At 39.8% G+C, this 26,199-nt stretch overlaps 2 protein-coding genes across 10 annotated transcripts in view; one reads left to right on the top strand and one right to left on the bottom strand.

Annotated features, from left to right (window-relative positions):
* Positions 1 to 1,359: 1,359 nt before the first annotated feature.
* On the top strand, positions 1,360 to 3,903 carry LOC129721900 (cellular tumor antigen p53-like). 4 transcript variants are annotated; one of them, XM_055675282.1, is made up of 5 exons: positions 1,360 to 1,548; positions 2,224 to 2,339; positions 2,402 to 2,444; positions 2,507 to 3,629; positions 3,699 to 3,903. In XM_055675282.1, the coding sequence occupies exons 2-5, from the start codon at positions 2,293 to 2,295 to the stop codon at positions 3,743 to 3,745; spliced, it is 1,260 nt and encodes a 419-aa protein (XP_055531257.1). In that variant the 5' UTR covers positions 1,360 to 1,548; positions 2,224 to 2,292; the 3' UTR covers positions 3,746 to 3,903. The 4 variants fall into 4 exon arrangements, with proteins under 4 accessions (XP_055531257.1, XP_055531089.1, XP_055531172.1 ...); XM_055675114.1 differs by having other exon boundaries at positions 2,504 to 3,629; XM_055675197.1 differs by having other exon boundaries at positions 2,399 to 2,444.
* A 1,669-nt stretch (positions 3,904 to 5,572) lies between these two features.
* Positions 5,573 to 26,199, bottom strand: part of LOC129721650 (dedicator of cytokinesis protein 1) — a 74,689-nt gene continuing 54,062 nt past the window's right edge. The window contains exons 2-13 of one of the 6 annotated variants that reach the window (XM_055674915.1): positions 18,870 to 18,981; positions 18,337 to 18,781; positions 16,636 to 18,275; positions 16,041 to 16,572; positions 11,730 to 11,843; positions 9,434 to 11,314; positions 8,868 to 9,379; positions 8,691 to 8,801; positions 8,177 to 8,284; positions 7,198 to 7,273; positions 6,925 to 7,137; positions 5,573 to 6,795 (exon numbers count right to left, since the gene is read on the bottom strand). In XM_055674915.1, coding sequence (XP_055530890.1) covers positions 6,310 to 6,795; positions 6,925 to 7,137; positions 7,198 to 7,273; positions 8,177 to 8,284; positions 8,691 to 8,801; positions 8,868 to 9,379; positions 9,434 to 11,314; positions 11,730 to 11,843; positions 16,041 to 16,572; positions 16,636 to 18,275; positions 18,337 to 18,781; positions 18,870 to 18,981 — 6,230 coding nt within the window. In that variant the 3' untranslated portion in view covers positions 5,573 to 6,309. The other 5 variants (XM_055674496.1, XM_055674584.1, XM_055674663.1 and 2 more) reach the window with 5 other exon arrangements.

Here is a 26,199-nt window from a genome sequence, read left to right as displayed (position 1 = left end):
GTGGAGGTCTGCTGGAATACCGTCAAGTCAACCATCAGCAGTGTAACGGAGAACGTCCTAGGTCGCGAAGTACCGAGTCGACGTAACGAATCGTTTGACTAGGAATGTCGGCAGATATTGAATGAAAAGAACGCAGCGCGGACCGTAATGCTGCGAAGAGCCACCCGTCAGAACGTGGAGCGGTACAAACCGAAGCGAAAACAGCAAACTCAACTCTTCCAGGATAAACAGCGCCGCCAGGAGGAGGAAGAGTGCGACAGCTGTACCGCTTTCATCTAGCGCTCTCAAGACTCATAACACCAAAACCAAAGTCCTTGAAACAGCACTATCACGTGGAATAAAGTTGGTTGCAGACCTTGTCAGCCTACAAAAAGAAAAACAACCTATAAACGCGTTTACTACACTCTATTTTACACGATAAATCAAAGTATAAGTGATTGAGGAAAAAATTTATGCGTAAGAAGCGTGAAAAGGGTTTACAATATCATTCACTTCCGTAACGCGATTTACCGTCTTCTTGATTTAGCCGATTGTGCATTGAATGACCTGTTGACGCCTTCACGGAATCTTCCTAAAAAACATTAGTGAAATAAAATGTTATCTGCCTGCTTTATTCGCCGATACGACAAAACAACGTAAACTCTAACTGCTAACCCTAAAGTTAACGAAAGATAGGGTACTTAAGTATAAATCTTTTGACATGTGGCGTATATATGTAAAAAGAACTATCATGTTTTTGAGAACTCCAAAGATTTTTTCTTGCTCAAATTTTGATCCCCTAACAAAACTTGAAGCCCAAGCACAATTGTTACGTTGCGGCTGTGCTTGCGACAGTTTGACAGTTAGCCCTTACATTTTCTGTCAAATTAACGTCAACGTAAAGCAAACGTAACCAGTGTGCTTGGTTCCTTACGGTTTATAAAAAAAACCTGGCAGTTAAGACGCCTATTAGCAGATCGGAAAATTGATCTTGTTTGGAAAATAACAGAACAGGAAAAACACATCACAAAATCCAGATAATTATTTCCGGTATTTTCCGGCGTACTGCGAACTTTTGGGTATATTGCACCATCATGTTGGAAGGTTAATTGTAATATCTATTACTCTGCTAAACACTACTATCAATTGCAACGAGAGAACGTAATGTTTGTTTGGTAAAATTTAATTCACTATCAATTTCTTGGTTTTGCAGCGGGTTTTCCTTTTCTTGAGCGATTGGGAAAAAGAATTGACATCTTTTCAAATCCCCTCGTTTTAATCGCAGCCCTGCTTAGATTTATGTTTTCATCTGGCAACCCGATTCCCTATCATCAGCTGCCAAGATTGGCATTTTTCATCATTTCTGTCAGTCGGCCATCATCTGTCCGCTTGTGCAGTCTTGCGAAATACTTTCGCTGTGTCTCCAGTGTCTTAGCGAGCACCTAGGCAACCGTGCTACTAATTGAAGAAAAAATCGCTCTGTTTTATTGTTGTCTGAGGTATAGAACGGCAAAAAAGCCGGTCCGATACCAAAAGTGTCATCACACGGAAAAAGAAAAGTTAAAACAGGTAACCTGAAGTGAAAAGAGTTTCAAAGTGTTTTTTTTTTTTGTAGAATGTTGAACATTTTTCTCATTATGTGACTGTGTTTATAACGATATCGTTTGGAAAAGTATTCTCTCAAAAATTAGGATTTCTTTAGACGGCTCGCCATTTTTCCATATATTTTTCAAACTTCATCTATGACTCATCTTTCATGAACTTCAAAAAAATAGTAAATCAGTAAGTTTGGTTATCACTTAGTTTGCAGCATACTTTGGAAAAAAAGTGTTCACCGAATTTAGAAAAACAAATTTCATTAAATAATAAATTTTATCACTAAAAAAACTAAGTTTCGGTAAATAGAAATTAAAAGCAACTAAGAACAAATCAAAACACCGGCATCTCGTGCTTAAATATGCACGCACAAAAACAAACACCTGAACTCACTCTAGTTCATGCATCATTCTTGATTAATCATGTTTGGCATTGCATATAGTGGCAGCGTCGCTACCTTCACCATCTGTCCTTGAAATTAATGTCCACAGCAACTCCATACGAGCAACAGATTCAAGCAGAGGTGTTGCATGATGTGTTGTTACATCGATCTGCGCTTTATTTTGATACAAACGAAACTCGTCGTGTAACGCACGCAATACTACTACATCTAAGTGTCAATGTTTCTTGATATTTTCTTTATTTTAGCGACGCAAGGACGCTGTAATTTGGTACTGCCAGCAGAAGACGCTCCTCGAAAACAAACCCAATCTAAAAATGGTTGACGCTCAAGAGTTGAACGGCGAGTACAATGAAGAAATTGAGTAAGATTCTGTTTTATATAAAAAATCAGTTCTGAAATTACTTTCTTGTTCTATCTAAGCAGAGTACACAGTGACGAGGAAATGTTCCCATTGACTGGGAATTCAGTAAGTTGCCTTTAAATTTCCACGTAGTTATCGTTTCTAACACGATTTATTTCTTAAAGCAGCAATACGAGTTAAAAGATTTAGATAGTCAGACCATGCAACTATTCAACAGCCAAACGTACGCGGACGATGCAAAACGGGTTCTAAACAACAACGATTTTGCCACACACTCCGAGGGTTTTGAGCTGCCAGTTTCGTCGAAAAACATTGACAATTTGGGTCCGGGGCAAACAATCGAGTTAGAAGTATACACAGCCCGTGTGAATAACAAATCACTTTCGCCAACTCTGGACCATATGAAGCTGTTTCCGTCATTGGACCCAATGCTCTTGCCATGGATCAACTTCCAGGTGAGTCTACCAAGCGATACAAGTGATAAAACCAGTTGGATGTATTCCAAAAAATTGGGCAAACTTTTCGTGAAAAAGGGAAACACATGCACATTCAATGTTTCTCTAGCTGCGGCCCCAGATACACCGACGATTGTTCGTGCCATGGTGGTATGCTCGGCACCAGAGGATTTGCACCATCCAGTTAGCCGTTGTGACGATCATCGTTGCAGTGACAATCAAGAAATAGCGGACGACATAAAAATGCACGTGGCGCGTTGTAAAAACGAGCAGGTCACCTACGTCGGTGTAAAAGATGGGAAAGTTTTCGAGGAACGTCTTGCAATTTTGGTGCCAATGGGACTCTCGAGCAAAGCTGGAATCACACTTGAGTTTGTATGTCAAAACTCCTGTCGCACCATTAATCGTCGTGCTACCGCTTTAGTTTTCACACTAGAAAGTGAATCTGGTCACATTCTCGGCCGTCAAACGTTTCAAATTAAGATCTGTACCAACATCAAACGTGACAAACAGAACGAGGAGAATGCAACATTGGAGGAAAGTATACGAAAGCGCAAAGCAGCGCAACCTTTGAGCAATAAGCGCACCAAGAAACGGGCACGTTACGGCCAATATCAACATAACGGTGGTAACGTTCACATTAAAGAAGAACCGGGTACAAGATTAAACGATATCGATCCAGTCACGGTTCAAATCACACTACCAAACCGTCGAATGGCCAAACGCTTAGTCGAAAACGCAATCGGCCTTGTCTCAGCGGCGATCGTTCGGTCATCCAGCGAAACCGTACGAAGCCAGTTAATGCAGTATGTACATGACATCAGACGTAGTAAATGTAAGCATCAGGAAGACACAGACGATTGGTTAGAGTAAAAATTTGACTAAAATTTCTTTTGGATTTCAGCTAACTACGGAATGGCCAACAGTCAAACCAGTGTGGACAGTGATTGATGAGGGAGAATTTTATTGGAATGATACTAATTTATGCTATTTTTAGAAAGTATGATTATTAAGTTTAGCATTTTAAGTTTTACATTTAAAAAATAACAGAACTACCTGATAACTACTTATATTTTAATAAAGGACAAAAAGTGATGATTATTAAATAAGCTGTACGTGCAGGACGGTTCCTTCGAATAATGGATGACAGGACAATTCAAAAACCCTAGAATTCGTACGGATGTACAATGGTGCTTATTACGGGAGTCACTTCACGGTGAAATATATTTCACTCTCACGCTCACTTCACTTTTTTAGACCTATTCCCGATTCCACTTCAAGTGAGGTGACAAAAATCACCTCCGTGGAGTGAGATTGACAGTGAAGTGAAATTGAGAATAGGACAAGTGAAATGAGATTGGTTCCCAGCCCAAAAATGTCTAAATCCCAGAAAATCGTTTTTCCCGTTTTTTTAGATAACACCAGATCTTGACATGTTCCGCATTTCTAAGACATTCGGCATCAAAAAAAATGTTTTTTCGGTATCGAAAAATTTCCTGAACTAGTTTGCATTTTTTTCATCAGGCAAAAAAAATGAAAAATTGACCGCTTTAAGGTACGGATCAAACTCTGATTCGATTTCGTTACTGAAGAATAAATCCAATCTTTACCATTAGATCACAAATCAATCAACTTTAAGACTTATGGCAGCTTCGTGGAATCATTTCACCGTTCAAAATTGTCGTGAAATAATTCCACGCGACACGTCGCTTTTTCCGTTCTCACTTCACTGATATGACACTCATAATAACCCAGATTCCACGGCAGATGTCACTTCGCGACGTGTTTCTCACTTACGTGAGTCCCGTAATAGGATTTTGTTCACTTCACTCTGATTTCACCGTGAAGTGACTCCCGTAATAAGCACCAATATATGGGTAAATCCGTAGAATCTACGAAATTACACGAAATGACTCTGGCATCTTTGAGGAGTCACCATTCGGTCGATGAAGCGATTCTCCTTTCTCAAGAGCGTCTGTCTTGACATGTGACAAAACTTAAATGGACAATTCTTTTGAACAATGTAACGATTCGAACCTAGCGGCAAAATATGGCTTTGGTTTTATTCATTTTCATGCTTTTCACTCAATAACTGTAATGTTGGACTTACCGATCAATCATAGAGAAGACTGATGAAATGTGCCCAATACTATTGTGCTTTAACACCATACTTGACACCAATGCACTAAATTTGCGTGAATAAAATGCCAATTAGGTGGCATTGCCAGCCAATGACTTGGAATCGTGCCGTCTACCTATTTGATGTCTGTGTTAGGGAAATCAACGTGCCTTATGAAAAATGCATAAAGATTAGTTGAATTTCAAATTTTTGCTAGTTTACTATTAGAAAAACAAGCCAATAATTAAATCACAAGTTTTGAGCACATTTTAACCCTATCAATCAATTCATTAAGGTTGAAAATCCGTTTAGCAGTAGATGCATTCGAAATTCTACACATGCAATTGAACACGATGACATCTGTTCTCAGTTACAGAAGCAACCTGGAGTTTAGTTAAACTTTACTCAACTTGGTTGAATTTCAACTCAACTTTTCGGTAGTTTACTATTGAAAAAGTAATATTTCAACAAAAACTTTACTTTAATACGATGATAATTGCATGGCTCTGCTAGCCACAAAGACGTAGATCACCCTCTTCAGTAACCTTATAATCTTGGTGGGGAAAACCAAGGGATTATTTTTACATACACGATACGTTAAGCGCATTTCTCTCAAATCATGAAGCCAACAGTAGTAACTAAAGTAACGAAAATGCATGTTAGTTTAAATTGTCTATTTATTGGTCGTATCTACCGTAAGTATGTGCATGGAAGTAAAAATTTGTCTGTGTATGTGACAAAACTAATCCTATAGAAAATGTCTATAAATAATGTTACTATTTCAAACCTAGCATCACGATAACCTACCAAAGATAGGAAAACTGGTTCCCGCAAGCTCATGTTGCAGTTTTTATTGTTCTGATGCTCTCGCACGTTGTTATTTTCTACCTACATTCTTCCTAAACTTATTCGCGTGACAAAAATAATGGTAATCAATGTACAGCTGTGTTTGTCTTATCGTCTTTGGTTCTTTGTGAATTGCGAGGGAGGTAGAAAATCCTCCAGAAAAATTTGGATCGAAATTCGCCTTATTCTAATTAACTGTCGTCAATAAATCGATTGGATATGAATACAGTGGCTTTGCCTGCTGCTAGAAGTTGCGTAACGTAAATTAAATGAATGGCTTTGCAATGTTTTTTTTTGCTCAATAATTGCAATGGTCGACCTAGCATGGAGCAGATTTCCCACGATTTAACAATAAGAAAGTCTTTGTTTCACACGACAATACTTAAAATTACTCTAACTACACGTCAGTATAAAATGCTTTATCTACGTGCATCCTAGACTCCGGAACTATCGATCGTATTCTCACTACCGCACCCCGTAATTTTCAAATGGGGTCTATTTTTGTACTGACCAATTTTGATTATCAGTTTTCTTGGGTGCCATTTTGTTTTCATGTCTTGGAATTTCTCGCTGGTTTCGGCGGAGGAGTCGGAGGTCTTTTCCGCTCATCATAAGCTCCGATTACGATCACATTGTTGTTCCGTGTTTCAACCATATCGTAGCATGAATTGATAATTACGGTGGTAGTTTCGCCGGCATTCGGAACAGCTGGTAGTGGTTTACAGCTAACGTAATGACTACCGACACCTGTTAGCCGTCTGTGGAGAGCGCTGTCATTTAACGGAATGTTACTGTAATCACTGTCACGGGTTTTCATTGGCAGTGGTGGTGGCACAAGATCTTCCTCTGAAGTAGTTGATCCATTGGTTATTATCGAATTGCGATTGCTGCTACTGTCGGCAGAACCAAGCGAAGTAGTATCCACACTACCACCGGTAATCGTTTTGATGCTGAGTGTAGGCGTTACAACACTCGGCGGTCGCGAAAGACGCTTCTCTTTCTCTACTTCCGAACGAAGTGGACGTTTAGAGTGAAGCTATAACGAATTCGAAGAGCAATAATTAGATAAGATTTATAATCTACAGTGATGGTAAATGGAGCCAGTATATTTCTCGTTTCGCAAAGCTATCTAATACCGAAAAAAATCTTACAAATGTAAACCTACCTCCTCAGTTAACTCCACCACTGGTAAGGAACTAGCGCCACTTATACTCCCAGTTGGCGTTGAGCAGATCGGTGTACTAACACTGGCCGGTCCACTGTGCAAAATGGCACTATCTCGATCACTACAACTACTTCCCACCTCACTCGTTGACGTGATGGGTGACGTGTAGAACAAACTGTTCGAAACAGGCAGAGTCAACGAGTCGCGATCCACCTACAAACAATCAATGTGGGTTTCTATTGTTACTCAAACAAAAATAGTCTTCGAACTCACCTTTCGGCTTGATCTTCGCTTCGTCAACGTCTTATCCTTCTTGCTCTTCGAACCGGGAGAACTTCCAAGAGATGTTCTAAGCAAAACATAGTTAAAAAAATAATAAAATAAACAATCAAAATCAACACAACAAAAAACGCTTGGTTAACGATAACACAAACTAACACATCCCGAAAATAAACAGAAAAACCTTGTCCAAATCACCTCTGAAAGGCGAGAGAAATCCAGAATAACGAAATCAGATATAAAGTAACTCACTCATACGGTTATACAAGAAACAATTCTAGTTAATGTTGTAGAAACGAAAATATATTTTGGGACATGATTTTCCCGTTCGAATGAAGGAACGAATGAGACGAAAGATCAAGTCTACTTCAGTCGTTGTGGTCAGTATCATTGCGATGTGTACAAATGGCCAGGATGAAAGAAAAAGAGCAGAAACAAGCAGTTTGAATAGGTTTGTAGCAATTTGCGATAAAACACTTGACGTCATCAAAGCAAGTAATCACGTAACAGTTTGTCATTAAAACTATAATAGTCACGTGAAACGTGTATGTGCTTGGAAGATAAAAATCATGAGTGAAACACTATGAGTTTCAAATGCAGAGGCCAGGTTTCAGAACTAAGGAAACGTTAGGCTTGAACCCACACACGCACGTGGGTCACGGCAAACACTCGACCAATCAATCACTGTTTAGGAAAAAAGTAGATTACTCAAATTTCGCTTCAAAGGTGTAGTGATAATGTATCTAAATATCTACTAAGCGGTCAATTCTGATCAGACTTCTTTCGAAGAATTTTACAGGGCTTGCAGCGATCTAGTAGGCAGCGAGTTTTCCGAAGGCATCGATGCGAAGGCAGAAATCACATGGAAGCGATTAAGCATAAAAATACAAAAAAAAACGTGATTTTAGCTTTTCCCTTTATGGAAAACACAAATTGCGCTACAATCTTCTTGCGAAGATATAATAATACACACTGTCGAAGTTTGCTGCCAAGCTTGGTCGAGATGTTGGATATCAGCTTGCTGGAGTTGGTTCCTAGCTTGACGCTGGATAGGCTCAACCGATCGAACTCGAAAAAGTCGCTAGAGGGTGGTGATGAAATGGCGATGTACAAAATTAATGTTAGATATGAAAAAGAGACGCAAGCAAAGCGATACAATTAGCTCGATAGAAAGAGGGATAACTGATTTCAAAATGGACAAGTTCTTCGATTACATCAATGATGCAAAGTAGTAGGTTTAGCATTATATCTAGAAAAACCGAACTTGCTACTATGCAAAACAAAGCAAGCCTATTGCTTTAAATTCTTCGGGTTCTACTTATAATGCTTAGCAAGTCTATTACTTTAAACTCCTCGGTTTCCTACTTATAATGCTTCCTTCGGGCTAACATCATTCATCAATAACTTTTTTATATATCAAATGACTCTATACGATTGTGACATTTTTAAATAGTATTCCAATATTCAAATTCGCTGACATTCCTTACCTCCCTAGGTTGACAGTATTGAAGTTCGTAGCAAAATTAGTCAACGTCGATTTGAATCCGCCTGAACTGGTAGTAGTTGGACGGCTGTTTTGGCTTTTGGAAATTCCACTACTGCAAATCGAGAAAATGTAAATAAACAACTAATCGTAACTCTACTACCGTTAATCGGTAACTTACTCCGACGATCCAATACTAGTTTCCGACAGCCGACTAGAATCGATGCTAACCTGTGGCAGAGCCGATATCTGCCTCCTCAGCGTCACTTCGCTATCACGATCAATCTTAATATCCGTTTGTCGCTTACCATACTTCTCCTCCACGCTGGTCTGAATACTGGCGAAACACTTTTCCAAACGATCGTGGAATGGTAGTAAGCTAGCTGGAGTTTTCATTTTGTGCACCAGAATAGCCACCTCGAGCAAAGGAATCTGCGAGGCGATCAAATCTTTCAATCGTGCTACCAGATGATCATCATCCGGATATCTTATCAGATATTCCGGTGTAAGGAATGCCTCTTCGTATATCGGAATACCCCCGTTAACTGCTGCATCCACGACACCGTTGATGATCGCACTGAGTGAGTGGATGGGAATGTTCGGATCAGCTTGATGCTCAATCACCAGCTCTCGAATACATCGATTTTTCGCTTCCACTGTCTCGATGGCCATCTCGATAGGAGAAATCTTCAACTAAAATAAATTTATTACTGATTTGGAACAAAACGTTTCATTCATAACACTCACCATCACTGTTTCAGAAGATTTCACCGGAAACCACCTTAAAATCCCTGGCAGAGCATCCGTCGTTCTCAGTATTGTTCGCTCGTACGAAGTGTTAGCAATATCATCGCCAATCCCACACGAATCCCGGATTGGACGGGAGAACTGAAATTCGCACACATTGTTCGACTGATAGAACCTTACAATATTGGACGCAATATTTTTCTTATCTCTTCCTAGTCGAATATCACGGCTGACAGGATCCACCTTAACAATCTGAATGAACTGACCTTCGCTCTGACGAATCTCCTGGCCAGGGTTCAAGGTCGGAACCAGTTCCGCTCGCGGATGCTGACTGAGAATGCGCGTATTAAACGACCCAGCGTCTTCATATTCGTTGCCACGATACACGAACTCCTGATTGCGTAAAAACTGCGGAAACCCAAATCCGTAGAAAGCCACCCGGTAGTAGTTGGATTCATAACGCTTCTCGCGTAGAATCTTTTCGTAAAACTGCGACATCTTCTTGTATAGTTCAGCAAGACTCAAATAATCGTATATTTCATTCTCGTACTGCTGAGACAGCTCTTTGCACATATCAATAGCTGACTCCCACATTTTTCCACGATCAAATAAATCGATAATATCCCGATAGAGTTTCTCCTTCAGTGTCCAATGCGTACTACAGGATAAATGTCGGCTAGATTTTAGTAGGGCAGACAGTGGAGAATCGTCCCAGTATAACTCGTTACTGTGCAGCTTAAGTGTATAAGCAGCTTCTGTAAAGTTATCGAACTCCATGTGAAGGTCACACAGTTTGTTAACGTATCGAATGTACATTTCCTTACGATTAACCTCCGAATAAAACTGGAGCAAACTAACCGTGCACGCCATCCGGTTTTCCTTACTTTCGTCGTGAATAAGACAGCGATATTCCAGTAGCTTTTCCATTAAACGAGTTAGCACGTTGACACATTGTATTCCAGGCAATTTGAGAGTGTTGTGATTGCTGCATGACTCGTACATGATTTCATAAAACAGATTCTTAAACTCTTCATCTCCGTAACCACCCTCAATGTAATGATCAAGCTTTTCAATAATTTCCTTTTCAAAGTCGTTGAAATTTCCTTTTATATGACTTGTGTTGCGTTTCGTATCCCCATAGCTCTCTATCACGTACTTTGAACTATAGTACTCACACTGCATCATGTCAAAAAATATTGGAATAGAAGCTTTTCGCAACTCTAGCTCCGGAATCATGCTCATCTCCAGGATCGGACCAACCAACTGGGGTACAAAAATAATCTTGTGCTCTCCCAAATTGAACCACATTTTTCTTATTTCGAACGCTGTCTCCCTACGAATATCTCGATAGTTACTCAAAATCATCGATTGTTTTGTTCTGCTGAATAAATTAAGCTGCAACGCAGGCTGAGTAAGAAAGGTAATCGAGCACTGGAAATAGTTCGACCAGACTTGCTTCTCGAATGGTGAGAAGAACCATTCCATTATAATTCCGGCAAAGTGCCTCAGACTCTCCAATATCACAGTATTCTGGTGCATGATCATATCTAGCCAATCCACTGGAAATACCGGCTTTGAAACCAATTCCTTGAAAACCAACAAAATCTCCATCAGGAAGTCTAACAGATCGTAGCTCGTAAGGAAGCTTCTTACGTACGCCTGATAGTGGCTCTCCGACATACTACGGAAGATACCGAGCATAATCGCGACCAGATTACCGACCAGCGGATTATCACGGTCCATTGCAATCGAGCTCTGTATTACCGTGCGTAGCAAAATCTGCATAATCTCGCGGATATCATTTTCGGTTGAACCAATATCCTCTTCGCTGTGAAACAACAACTCCAGCATATTGTTCATGATGTTAACACATTCAGCAACCTGAGGATAGCGAAAAATAAGAGGTTAGTTTGGGTACCAACATGCCCATAGGATCAACAATGACTACCATTTTAGGGCTTTTTAGAATCATACAAAAGTAATTTAGGATATGGAACTTTTCGAAATAATTGTGTAGTCATTGTAGATGTCGCTATTCGAAACAGTTGTATTGCTGCACACAAAACTGCAAATAAAACGCTTGTAAAATCAAATGCACACCGAAAAGCAGCACTCTCAGTTTTGTTTTGCTCTGCGAGAATTCTTTTACAGCAGCGATCACACGCACACAAGCACACGACACTCGCATCTATGCATGCGTTCGCAGCGGCAATATTATAGCTTGACACGCCTACTAAAATATCCCCTTTTCTCAATCCCCTCCCCCTTACATGTCGCATTGTGCCCAGATAAATACCTTCGTCTTGGCAGTGGTTTCACGCGTGTGCAGCTGTGATTTGCTCTCCCCAAGCACCTTGGCCGCCTTGATCAGATTTTTCTCCTGCTGCCGGATGTCGAACATAAAGTCACCCTGTGTGTTCGATTCGTATTGGGTTGGTCGTTGTAGGTTTTGTTGGCAAGTTTAGTAAGTAGTAACACACGACGGATTCCGTGATATTTTTTTACACGCGATCATCGAAACAGGGAGTTCAAAAATTATGTAGAAATCACAGGCAAACCGGAACGCGGGTATCAGATCGGGATCGACAAAATTAGGAAGAGGAAGTATGGTAGCCGATATTCACACGGTAATGCATATTTCGATTTTGTTTATGCCGATATCGATTTTGGTTATCATGAGGTGGGTGATAAGAAATCCAACCACCCAGAATAGTATCAATGTTATTAGGAGAGGCAGACGGGGTGTGGGATAACGATTGGATTTTTTCAAATGGGAATAAAAAGGATGAAAAAGAGTTGAAACTGTTAAAATATATTTGCTCCGAGGTTTATATTAAAACAAAAACATCATATCAAGAAGACTGGCATCTCTGGATCGATCCCACACAGATGACATGCCTCTAATTAAACAGCGCACTCCATCTATTGAAGGTGGTAGCTTGTTATAGAAATGTTGGTAATTACATCGCTACGAAGTCATCGTGTGCGTATGTGATTTTCTGCCTGTGCAACGCCAGCACGGATGTCGCTCGATTTCAGCAGAGTTCCCAGTCTTCTTGATATGATGTTTTTGGTTCAAAGCTAGCGCTGTTAGGAAGGTGAACTCAAACACCAGGATTAGTACAGAACAACAAGCATATGAGCTTAATCAAATTAAGAGTAAGAACATATCACATGACATCGAAAGCAGAAGAGCAAAAACAAGATCTTCTTTTTTTTGTTTAACAAAATGGGTAAACCATTTAAGAAACCCTCGATATAACTGTGGATTTATAAACACAGTAGACTACAGGTCGCTTTTTACGCGGCTTATTTTTACACGGATTTCGGAATTTACGCGTTTTTTTCACGCGGATTCCGGAATGTTTTTACGCGGATTCTGGAATTTACGCGGTTTTTTACGCGCGCTTGGGATTTACGCGGATTACGGAATTTACGCGTTTTTTTTTATGCGGCACTATCCCCCGCGTAAAATGCGACTGTATATAGTGTATAGTCTTGTAATTTAAAAACAAAACTGATGATCTGATGACAGTTTATGGTATACATTCGAAATCAAGATCACCTATGAACTGTGATTAACGAGGCCAGTATTCTACACTAAACCGGAGAATCTTGATCTGATGAAGCTCAATTGAATATAGTTGAATGTTCAAAACGGTTGTCCGACTTTTCCTAGAAAACCATTCCCCAGAAAATAAAGTGTCGAAGGATTTTCCCCAGAATGAACCAGTCTCCAGAATACCAAATCCCAGAATATACTAGTTACCAGAATTCTAAACCCCTGAAAGCACTAGTTACCAGAAAACCGTTTCCCAGAATGCACTAATGCCCAGAAAACTATTCTCCAGCATCACCGTAACCAGATAAAAACATTAGTATTCAGTTATTATATTGTTAACATTCTAAATTATTTGACATTTTTAATTAACACTTGCGTACCTGACCCCTCCAGAGCCGAAAATATGAAATTCTTTTACCTGCCGAACCGAATTTGATCGAACCTTTTTCAAAGGATCACAAATTTATCATAGTTTTTGGGACGGAAGGGGATATTTGTTCCGGATTTATCGAGGGGAACGGTGGGGTAAGTACCCTTCTAGAGACACAGGCTAGATTAAAAATGGTAGCGAAACCTTGCTTCAACGTATCAAGCTTTAGGTTTTTACAAAACAACACTATTAACGATCGGTATTTCGCCACTTTGTTTCATTTCGATAGTCGGATTCCCTCAGCCGTGCCAGTTCTGAGTTGACTGTTTATCGATGACTGCAGCCCAAGCCGGGAAGCGTATGAACCCGGGCGCGGCGGGCGAGCGAGCGCACCGCACACCCACGCGGGGCGGACGAACGGGTGGCCCACACCACCACACGGCCGGACGCCCCGGAGTGCGTTGAGGCAGAAGCGCTGGCAGGCCCACGACGCGACACCCGCGCGAAGCGGGAGAACGACCGCAGACCCGTGACCCGGCAGCCCCGTAGCCCGAGTCATCCCAGTCTCCAGAGCCAATCCTTATCCCGAAGTTACGGATCTAATTTGCCGACTTCCCTTAACTACATTGATCTATCTACTAGAGACTCTAAACCTTGGAGACCTGCTGCGGATTCGGTACAAGCTGTTGAGAGTTTGCGTGCCCCAGTCTTCGATTTTCAAGGTTTAAGAAGATAATATCGACACAGCAATTTAATACCATGCTCTACCAGCCTGTCCAACCATATCTCTCTATGAAAGACTTCCATGGCTAGTATGACTGTTAAACAGAAAAGAAAACTCTTCCGATAACTCTTGTTGGCTTCTCGAAGAAAAGGATTCATGTTGCCATGATTACAAAGGCGCTACCGTTTCCGGTGAGCACGCCAATGCAAACGTATACTCAACAGGCTTCGGAATTGTAACCGGGTTCCCTTTTGCTCGTTTAATATATACTTGTGGATGTTGCATCAACAGAGGTAATTTCTGCAGGGGGCTGCCCCCCATGTGAACTAGATTAACCGAATTAAAATAAGAAGGGGTATTTTAGATTTTTGGTCAAGGAGCCTCAGAAATCAATTCGCTACTGTGTTTTTGTGGTCGACTTGTGATGTTCATTCAGCCAAAAACGATTACTGAAAGTTTTCTTATTTTATGACTATGGCCTGGTGTCAAGCGCTGACTTATTTACTCCATGAGAGAACAAATGTATTGACAATAAGTTGATTCAAATGATAGAATCGTTATACATTTCAGATATACAACAACTCAGTTTTAACAGATTTTTCATGTTGAAAAATAAAAATGCATATTTCTTCGTTTTTGGATAACAGTTTTCTGGAAAACGGTATTTTCTGGAAATAGTTTTCTGGGCATTGGTTCATTCCGGATAATAACTTTCTGGGGATTAGTACTTTCTGGGTAGCAGTTTTCTGGTGATTGGTACATTCTGGGATTTTGTTTTCTGGGGAAAAGGCTTCGGCGTTTTATTTTCTGGGGAATGGTTTTCGAGGAATTGTTATACAATCGTTCAAAACTCCTCTAATGAATTTGAAATTTTTATGGCCTACAGACTCAATCGAAGACTGGAAAAATGGCTTGAAATCTGCCATTCACCAGCTCTCATACAATCGTATGGAATCCGACCTGAATAGACTTTAATATTTTGATAACACATTTTCACATGTCACATGATGTGATAGGTTTATTACTTCTGGTAATAAGTCGCGATATCAAACACACCGCAGTTGGAAGCTAACCGATTGGAAATATGAGAGTTATTTACCTATACTTTCCCGACGTAAAAACTGAATTTAGGGTGTTAGTAAATGCATTTAAGACTGAGATTTTGCTGTTCTTTGGATTTTGATGCAACTGGTCTTTAAATAACCAGAGTTGTAGTAATATTTCGAATGAAAGAACACAAAGAAGTGTTATATAATTTTACAAAAATGTTAGTTTTGCTCTTCTCATAACTAATAGATATGTAAAGAGGAAATACGTCATAGCCAGGGAGAGAAATTTATATACACATAGGTTTATTTTATTCAGAAACTTAACATGGGATGTAACGATTGGAAACAAATAAATGGGAAACTACAGACCAAAACCTAGTGATTAAATGAATGAGGATGAGTTTCGATGATATAGAAGGAAATGATTTGGTTTTGTGTATAAACACCTTGTGGATTCCAGGATTCCGATGATATGCGTGCGCTCAAATGTTGAATTGGTTGAATTATTGACCAAGTGCTAATGTTATATCTTCCCATGGCGATAAACTTGATGTCGATGAAATGATGGTATGGATGACGTAACGCATGTAGGCAAATGTAAGTAAACACACGATTTAGCACAAGGATAGGCGACATTCACTAGCAGCGGATGGAATAGATCACGGGGACGCAAAACACAGGCGCACATAACATCAGTACGCGTCAAAACAGTAATACAAACACATAGCAGGAGAAACGAGTAAAAATTCAACGAAAGATATACAATAAAATATAAGAGCTTGAAAAGGTGCTGGCTGTTGCTTCGAGCAATAAGTGCATCGCAGAAAATGAAAAAAACATTCACAACATTTATTCTCATGCAGCAATCATTATTGACTTGCGGAAACTATGGAAAAGCTTACCTCTTCTTTGCTCTCCAGTTTATCCTTGATCTGCCGGCAAAACATTGGCAGCAGAATGGCCCTACACTGGGGCAATTTAAACAGTTTGGAATCTACCACATCTTTGATACATGTCATCTTGGATTGGTTCAATCGGCCAGTGGGGACATTAGAGATAATGTCCACTATCCGTTTGCTCAGTTTTATAGGATCGTAAACTTGCATCAGGTCAGAAGCGATTATGTGCAGATATTTTAGCAATGCTCCTTGCGATTTCAAGAGATCGTTCTGATACTTGATCAACTCGGTGAATGATTCCAGTAAATCTTCCAGCATCGTTTCAAACAGCTCACGATCCTTGCCCTGATTTAAGTCGGAAAACAAAATTCGCGATCGAATTATGAATTTCATAATATACTGCAGATATTTTGTGGTTCGGAACAGTGTTTCGTCGTTCTCGTTTACAGTGTAAATACTGACAGAGCTGGACCGGTCACTACTGACGTTGTTGATCGCATTTTTTATATGCGTTTGTACCACGTTGATAAGTTTTCTACAAACCATGAAAATATATTGAATCAAAATAAAAACTCAGAAAACACAGTTCTCCACTTACTCATATGCCAATGTAGCCGAGAAACTCTCATTTATGTACAGATCCAGCACCGACTGAAAGTGTTGATATTTGAGGTCATACACAATTTCTATCAATCGTAAAAGACACCGAAACACCAGATTGTCGTATTTTGGCGGATCATCGTTCAGTACCAGAATGTTGAACAGTGCATCTAGAATGTCCTGTAAAAATTTTACCACCTCCTCACCCTTCACATTCATTAGGGCGTTTAATGATTCTTCCATTTTTTCTTTGCGCGAAGACCAATTCAACAGGCCCAGAATGTCTACATTTTGTGTCAGCTTAGTGCTACAAAGATTAGTTTCGATTGTGAAGCAATCTTTAGATGCAAGACTAAAGCCGCTAACCGATGGTTTCCCGCCACTGATATTTGCTAACTCATCCGCCAATGTTGGTAGCTGCAAATAATTATACTGAGTGTCATGATCGAACCTCTTATGATCAATCTTGTACACCAGCAAATGGTGCCTTTTATGCTGCAATGTCGTTCCATCATCATTCATCAGTTTCACATAGGACAAACCAAACGGTTTCTCGGTGCGGTCCTTGACCTCATTGGAACTTCGGTGCTTAAATGTAAATCTCAGATGGCACTGCTTAAACTCTTCGATTGGCACATCAATTTTGAACGTTTCATTCCACTTGGGTTTGTCATCATGGTAATAGATCACCGATTTGTATTCGTTCAGAACGCTACTGCCTCCTCCGTAGCAGATCACCCCGGGAATAGCTATCCCTTCTCTGTTACAAACAACAGCCGTAACTTCAATGTTTTTATCACTACTTTTCGAACCTTTAGAGAATTCACCACCGACTAGCGTAAGATAAAGGTCATTACGTACATCTCCTGGAAAGATCACTTCCGGAAAACCCATCTTGCGGGCAAATGCCACATTACCTAAAACCAAATGCGGATACTCCTCCTTCACCTGTTTTATATCACCGTGAAGAATATCTACACTGATCCAGATTGCAGAGTCACTTTTATCGCCCAAATCCTTGTTAGTGATCAGTTTCCGCAATGTGCTCTCTAGCGATTCCTTCTCGCACGCGATGAACGGCATCTTCAACTGAGTATCACTTTTGAAATCTTCCGATCGTTTGATTATCGGTTTCAAATCCAATGTAGCCACACCAAACGGCCTTCTCATCTGCTGCTCATGTGCTGCGCTGCCAGTCACCGCCACAGATCCGCCCATCCCAGGACTACCGGGGACACTTATCTGGTTCACCAATTGCCCCTTAGCCTTGCCACCACTGGAATTACCAACCGAATTGGCCATACTGCTTCGCCTCGAATCAGTGTCCTTTCCATCCATTGCGCCAACGCGTACAACATAGGCAACCAGGAAGATACGGTTTCGACTCAGATCATTTCCGCTCAAATCGGTGAACAACACTTTGATGTTATTGAACTGATCCAAATCGGCCGCCACGCCCTGGCGACTCCACTTGACCACATAATTCTCTGTGATTGCCTTCATGTCGTCACCATCGTACAAAGTAAAAAGGATCTCTGTATCCTCACATAAACGACACACAAAATTGTGCACGGAGAGCAACAAGTTGTGCGAGTGTCGATTCATCGATTCTACTATACGATTTTTGTTAGTTGAAGTCTGTAAAAATTATTGAATTTTTAACATATCATGAACAAGGAATGCCAGTGTTTCTACTTACACTCGCCCGCTTGATCCGATCGACCGCATTCAGATGATGTTCGTACAACTGAGTCGTCGACGTTCGCTCAATGTTCAGTATATTGCCACTATCGTCCCGGACTACCATGTCCAGCCGTAAAATCTTATTCCCCGTGTCGATCTCCGAAGTAGCCTTCAGCTTAATGTCCTTCATCTCGTCGACCGGCAAATTACCGGACAATAACTGAGACCTTAGCCGTATCAGTTCCAGCATTTTCAGCCGAATCGCTTTGAAATCAGGATGACTTTGCAGGTAAAAGCGCCGATACAGGTGCTGCCACTCTTTCAGAACGGTTGTGATCTCTTCCACAATCTCACTTCGTATAATCACCAGCTGCTCGTTGCTACTGGATCCACCTTTAACAGAACGGGCATCAACGGTATGGACGTAACACTTGGGGAAAATACCACGGATGTGTGGAAAGCTGCCGCAAAGGAATCAGACATTAACATCAGTATTTAAAATGTAGCACAACTAGAACAAACTCAACACCTGGTAACACAAGGACTAACCTTTTATTATATCCGTAGTACCAACTGGCAGCTTCCTGTAGAATGACCACCGTGTCACCCACGTCCAGCTCCAATCTGTGAACTTTATCGGACTCATAGTAGTTCGCCTTAGCTAAAAGCAAAAAAAAAACACAGGAGAGGGAGAATCGGATTAGATTGGACGTAATTCCATTTGTCCCCTTTTCATATTGCGCTGTAAAAAACTGCCAGCAGTGGTCAACGATGGTCTTTCCTACTGTACAACGTAGTCGACCCCCTAGAATGTGATTTTTCTGCGAATCAACAATCTGCAATCACGGTGGTTTTAATCGCAACACATAGCGTACACCAGAACTGACAGGAACCTATTCATCAGTCACATACGACTGTTTCCACCCTCCCTGAAACTGACCTATCATCTAGGGCGGAAAACGAAACGAGGAACTGTGATTGGAGCTATCCTCTAACTTTTCCTCTTCGTTGACCGTCCTTTACACTGCGCTTTATTTTGCATGCGGGGGGATTAAATGTCACCAGTCGTGACACGATTTACTCCATTAACTTTTCTGGATATGAACAAAAATTGCATTCCATCACTGTTGTGTGTAGTTCACTTGTCATAGGTCAGAAATTCAGTCATACGCGAGATAGATACAGGTTTCGCTCAGTAGTACTTAATTTAATGAATTCAATTAAATTTTATTTAGTTTTCCAAAGAATTGCCATACTTGAAAACGTAATGAGAAACAAATGATAATAGAATTAAACGAAAAGAAGACTCCTTCTCTCTATTAACAGATTTTATTAGAACACTTATAGACAATAAATTTAATTTACGTATTGACAAGCATTCAAAACGGCATATTGTATTTGAGTCAACGGTAGTCAGATTACCTTAAGCTAACTTAACTTTCGACATTAAAAAGCAAAAGAAGTATTCTGGCTAATGAATTCTCTTTAATCGTTGATAAACAACTGAAGCAGATAGCACTTCAATGGTTTAAACAGTCAAGGTCAATTGGATACCCAATGAATAGACAGACAAGCGTTGGAACGATTTGCATGATACAAGTTTCTGGGTGCGGATTTTCCCACCCGTGTGTTCAATTGGCATTAGTGCATCTTTCCCTCTTGCACTGCTACCATCGTGGCCATCATCGGCACAACCGCAAGTACAATAAAATCCCATTGGGGTCGAAACAGTTGACGAAGGGAACGTCCGCCAAATGCAGAATTGGCGAATAGCTCAGCCTGCCGCTTTGTGTTTGATGGAAGGTGAAAACCCTCTCGCGAAATAGCTACTCGGATAATCTAAACAATGGCTTCTCTAATAGCTGCATCAAATGGAGTGTTCGAAAAACCTAAGCAAACACTAGCAAGAGAGATCTATCTACTAAGTGAAGCGATGCGCTTGTTGATGAACCGTAGCTGCGGGGGAATGCAGCTGAACGAAGTGAAGAAACCCATAACTCACGGACTGTAGCCTATCGTGTGAGAATGTGGTGGGAGCTTGACATTCTGACGCAATACAAACAAATTCGGAACGTCGGCGTATGCTTATTCCAAGCGCTCGCACGAAAGTTGGATCTAATTAGTTTTATGGCGATGCAACAAACGTGAAACACAGTGATTTCGGGCTCGCGATTTGTAATTGGATATCTTTGTAACGCAAGATGACTCAATAACTTGGTGTGCCCATCAATAACAGGATGCGGACCACTAGGTCAGGTACGGGGATATCAAATTGTAACGGGATCGTTAGTGGAAAATTAATTTGACTGATAATTGATACCGGATCGAAGCAACTTCAATTATGACTCCACAACTGTATCAATTTTCTTGGTCATAAAGCAGGGTGCCAAGGTAAACCGTCTTTTCAAATTTCGTTGAGCGGTAGGGCTTAAAGGTTCGGCTTCTCGAAAAAAGTGCCCATACAAAATTTTTCTGCTGCCTCCTCATTTCAAAAATTTTTCCCACATGTGAATTTTTATCATTTTGAAATTGTATGAAACAATTTAAACTCAAAAAATATCAGAGAATTAGAAAATGAAATATAAAGATAGCCTGATAATGAAGTTGAAGGGATAGTTAGAAGATCTATCAAAAAAACGAAAATAACAAACAGTAATAACAAGGCGAAAACATTCAGAAATTGAAAGAAAATTAAAATATAAAATAATAATTGGATTGAGTCACAGACAGAAATTTTGAACAAAAATACTAAAACGCCATTAAAACTATCTTTTATTTTATTTTTTTTTTGTTTTGATAGCTCGGTCTGTTCAGAAGCTATCTTTTCTGCGTCTTCTAAAAAGTTGTCTGTTTCAATGATAAACAAATTTATTATGCCAAAAACTATTGCCTCTCAAACGCTAGTTTTTTAGATATTTAAAAAATCTAATTTTAAGGACAAGTCTTATATAAAACGTTATATCTCCAAAACAAGAAAACTAAGAAGAAAAGTGGGGAGCTGCGTAGCCGCAAGGTTACAGAGTCCGCTTTGCCAAGCGGATGGTCGTGGGTTCGAATCTTAGTAGAACCAGGCCATCCGATGTCAAAAAAGGACTTAAGCATGGGTTTATTCTCAGGCTCCCCACCAGTTACCCTTCCTTTACGCTGAAATCTACAATACCTTTGCGTGACTTCCTCTTAACAAAATAAGTCCCTCTTATCGATAAAACTGGCCAGAAGGACGCACGACGAAACTTCTCCAGGGAATTATAATTGGTGATATTTGGCAAGAGGAACGAGTATCGGTATAGTAGAATAGTAAGCGTGTAAGGAAGAGTATCATATTACACACAAGCACTGATGAACAATAATAATAAGCATGCCACTTCTCAATAGCGGCATTGCTATTAACAGAAGTGCGGGATACAGCAGACACCCGGGCATATCTCACAATAGATCTACGATTCTGGTCGCAGTGAGGAAGTCCATACAGGAAAAAAAAAGAAGAAAAGTGTCTTTGGAATAGTTTTTTGTGACAACATTATCTACAACATTGCTAAAGACACCGTTTCTCAAAAGTGCAAGACTGAAAAGTTAGATTCAATGAGCTCTTTGAAAATAAGTTTTTTGTCGTAAGTTAGTCCCAAGTAGTTAACCTTGTCAGACCAACTTAAAATAACCAATCTTGACAATGTGATTATTGTTTGGTTTGAGGAAAGAAGCCCTAGTCTTACGAGGAAATATTATCAATTAAGTTTTTGATGCAGTGGGAGAGATTTCCCATATTTGCAAGTAGGAGGAAAAAATATATTAATACCTAAACTTTTTGGCAATCTACTGCATATGATACGAAGACTTTTACAGGAATGTTTGTGTCATCGCAGAACAATGACTTTGTGCATCTTTGTGTACAAATAAATATGTTGTACAGGACTGGACCCAAGACTGAACCTTGAGGCACTGACGGGAAATCTATCAGATTTTGAATTTTGGTAGAAAACCTGCAGAGTTCGATCAGTGAGATAATTTTTTAAAATTTTGATTAGAAAAATTAGAAAATTGAAAGTTAGCAATTTCGCAATCATACCTTTATGCCAAACACTGTCGAATGCTTTTTCTATGTCTAAAAGAGCAGCTCCAGTGGAATAACCTGCAGATTTGTTAGCTCGTATCATATTAGTAACTCTGAGCAATTGATGAGTAGTGGAATGCCCATGGCGAAAACCAAACTGTTCATCTGCAAAAATTGAATTTTCTTTGATGTGTGACATCATCCTGTTGAGAATAATTCTTTCAACCAGTTTACTTATCGAAGAAAGCAAACTGATTGGTCGATAACTTGAAACCTCAGCTGGATTCTTATCCGGCTTGAAAATTGACCAGGTACATTGATCTTTTGTGATATAGCCCGAGTGTTTTCTGTTTTCCGCACTTCTATTATGAGCAATATCACTATTGAGTGAGAGTAAGTGACATGATTATTATAATTCGTGCTTGTGTGTATGCCCTTCGTTTTTACGCTGACTATTCCGAGTCTTGCTGCTTCTAACAAATATTATCGCCAATTACAATTCCCTGGAGAGGATTATTTTTCTTTTTTTTTACTTTTTTCCAACTGAATCTGACCTGTTTTATACCGTGAGAAAGATTTATTTTTGTCAAGAGGTATTTTTCGAGTTTGTTTTGTAAAATTCAATGTGAAGTAACTAATAGGGAGCCAGCGAATAAAGGCATGTTTAAGCCCGTTGACATCGAATGGTCCTGATTCTACTAAGATTCGGGTCCACGATCACCCGTGTGGTAATGCGGACTCTTGTACCTCGCAGCTAAGAAGCTTCCTTAGATTTGCTCTAAGTACAAGTTTTTTACAGTCTTAATCTAATTGGCAAAGCGTTGATCGGATTTCGCACAAGAACTGTACGTAAAGCATAATACAATGATTACACTGATCGACCAAATGAAAAAAGTGCATTCCAAAAGCTCAAACCAGAAGAAAATGAATAATTATAGCTATTCAACCATTCCTATGAATTTTGGTGCCCCTAGCTATTACCAAAACGCGTCAATGTTGGGTATTGTTTACGGTCCATCAAATTTGTTTAGAATTTATATGAGCAGTTGTCGACGGAGGGGGAGAGGGGGGTTGTTAAAATCGTTAAAAATCTGTCCACGTGGAATGCGGATGGCCTTTTAAATGGTGAACTTAAAACTATGTATAATTAAAAAAATTTATAACTGAATTTGAGACGGGAGTTATGATAATGTAAAAGAAAAAAGTAGAGAAACTATAAATTAGAAAACAAATAACCGTTCAAAGCCTCAAAACATAGAAAACTATTCATTCTTAGTGTGTCTATCAAAAAGATCCAAAATATTCAGAGTCAGGGATGTTGTTTGGTACGTTAGTTGTTTACCAGTTAAGTAAATTGCCTCAGTCCTCTCCAGCACTGAATAAATTGATAATTGTTACACACAACACAAAATATGATTTTTTTTCCTAATCAACCGATACAGTTATACATAGAAACCAATTGTACGCAAAATGTAATGCAAATCTGTTTGTTTCATTCACCGAAATATCCTCTAGAGAGCTTTTTTAGTTTCTACGAACATTTGAATTATAAATCAACACAAATCATCGCAAAGTAACATGCTCGCTAGCTATGGAATGCAACGACAGATAATGCAATACCTGCAGAACGAAATCGATGACTAAATTACGGTTCAATATACAACCTACGAAAACTCCAACTAACCCGTAATTCGTCCAACGACCTTCAGCTGGCCTTGCAGAATAGGCATCGTAGACAACAACGGATAGACAGACAAGCTGTCGGTTGTCGTAGTAATTAGCAGCTAACAAATAAGCAATCACTACTGCGAAGCCTTGCTATGTGTAGCATAGCAAAATCACTTCCGATTCATTATGCATGGTTGCACGTACACGAAGGAATTCGATTTCGCTTTTTTCTGTAGTTAACAGGTATCCATTAATTTCTTCCGTTTTACTTTAGCATTCATTTGTCAAGCAGGTAATCAAAACATGACGCTTACGCAATAGCGATGATATGAACTTGAAATTTACAACGCACTGGCCATAACTTTCGTCGTATAGTTAATGGAATTCTTGCTTGTCTTTTTTCTACGGCAACAGTTTATAATCGAATCGCACTTCCACTATGAAATATCGATTGTTCCGAGTATTGTATTCATTTCTATAAGATCTATTATATAAAGCTATATCTTCGCTACTTTAAGAGAACAACCGCACTGAAGTTCATCCAAGTGTAAAGAAATAATTCATTTCATCCATATTTCGCTTCAGTGCCCCTAGCTAGGTTTAATTTTATATTTATTATCAAGATAGTCAGTCCAGTGCACTGGGAGTGCATGCATCGCAAAAAAGACACACCAGTTATCAGGTGTTCGAAGCAACAGATAACAATTATACATTACCGTTGCTGATTCAACCTCCAACGCTATAGAGAGCAAACCAAGATACGCAACCCTCAAATTTTTTTATGTATTTACGCCTTTTGCATCAACGCAACGAAATTTCAATTTCACACATTTATCTTTGCGTGTTACTATTAGGAAAACACACCCCTTATTTTTCCACTTACTGTTCGAGAATCAACAATATCAAATTGACATTATATCCATTTATTGGGAACCATAAGCGATTATACACAAATACAACATTTCAAAAATCTCTTCATTTGGTCGTATGTAAACTACATAGTTTTAAGAATATTTACCAAAAATTGTATCAATATCACAATGTATAGCGCGCTACCCGGTGAAAAGAACATTACGAAAGGCGAAATTTCAAGCTTGATTACCTCACAGAAGCTATTTTCAAAAGAATGCTATTGCAATTTATTTATACATTACTGTATCGTAAAACCCCACAATCACGACCTAGTAATGATAAAAACAATACATGAATATTTTAGAATAATCGATTGAATGGTTCCTAAATTTTAATATATACCCCTGACGATATAAAGATATGAGAAGGGTTGAGGGTCCTTAGGAATGTTGGGTATTGTGTCCTTTCCTTTGATTCGGAAAAAAATCGATTTTAGTATGAAATGTGCAAACATACAGTAAGGGAATCGATCACATGACGATAATTTTGGCAAATATTTTATTCGCAGCAGATTGCGTTAGAAATATTTCGACGCTTAAAAATGTGCTAAACATTACTCTGTCACAAAAGTTGTATACTGTATGGAAATACATATGACAAATTTTAACCGTTTGCCATCACTTCCGCCAAATTTCTTATAATTTTCCCACTTTATTATTTACCAAGCTGTAATTGGCAAAGGGCTGGATACGTGGCACGTCCCACGCTAATGAGCACTTTTAATGAATAACATAGGTTTTGTAAGCATTTGAAATTAAATTTTGACGCCGTGATCAATTTATGATTGGTAGGCAAAATGTTGACGTTTATAGTCCCCTGTCTTGACACCCTATTATGGTCATGTGGACTGTGGAGCAACTTCATCCCCAACCTCCACGAGGTGCCAACCGGGAACGAGTTACCTTAGCGGAGATCGAGTAACCAATTCCTGGTGGAAACTTTGGTCGTATTCTGACTGGGTGGCTGTATCCTTATGTTAGGGGCAGTGTACAAGAGCGTCTGATGCAGAGGGAGCGGCTAAAGCCCCGTCGCGAGACAAGGTATCGCAGCCCTAGTAGCATACCGAGCATTCATTACTACGGACGATCCAGATCGCAGCTATTCCGGGGGTACAGTGGCTTAAAACGGGAGAACGTGAATACCGGGCAGTAGATCCTATTGCGGACACTTCATTGAAGTACCACATGTACTGCAGTGGCGGCGTAAAAGCAGAAAGAGGAGCCGGTTTTGCGCTAATTGGAAAACAGA

The sequence above is a fragment of the Wyeomyia smithii genome, chromosome 1 (assembly GCF_029784165.1).
Source record: "Wyeomyia smithii strain HCP4-BCI-WySm-NY-G18 chromosome 1, ASM2978416v1, whole genome shotgun sequence".
NCBI classification, from domain to species: Eukaryota; Metazoa; Arthropoda; class Insecta; order Diptera; family Culicidae; genus Wyeomyia; species Wyeomyia smithii.
This window is presented reverse-complemented; position numbering and strand designations above follow the sequence as displayed.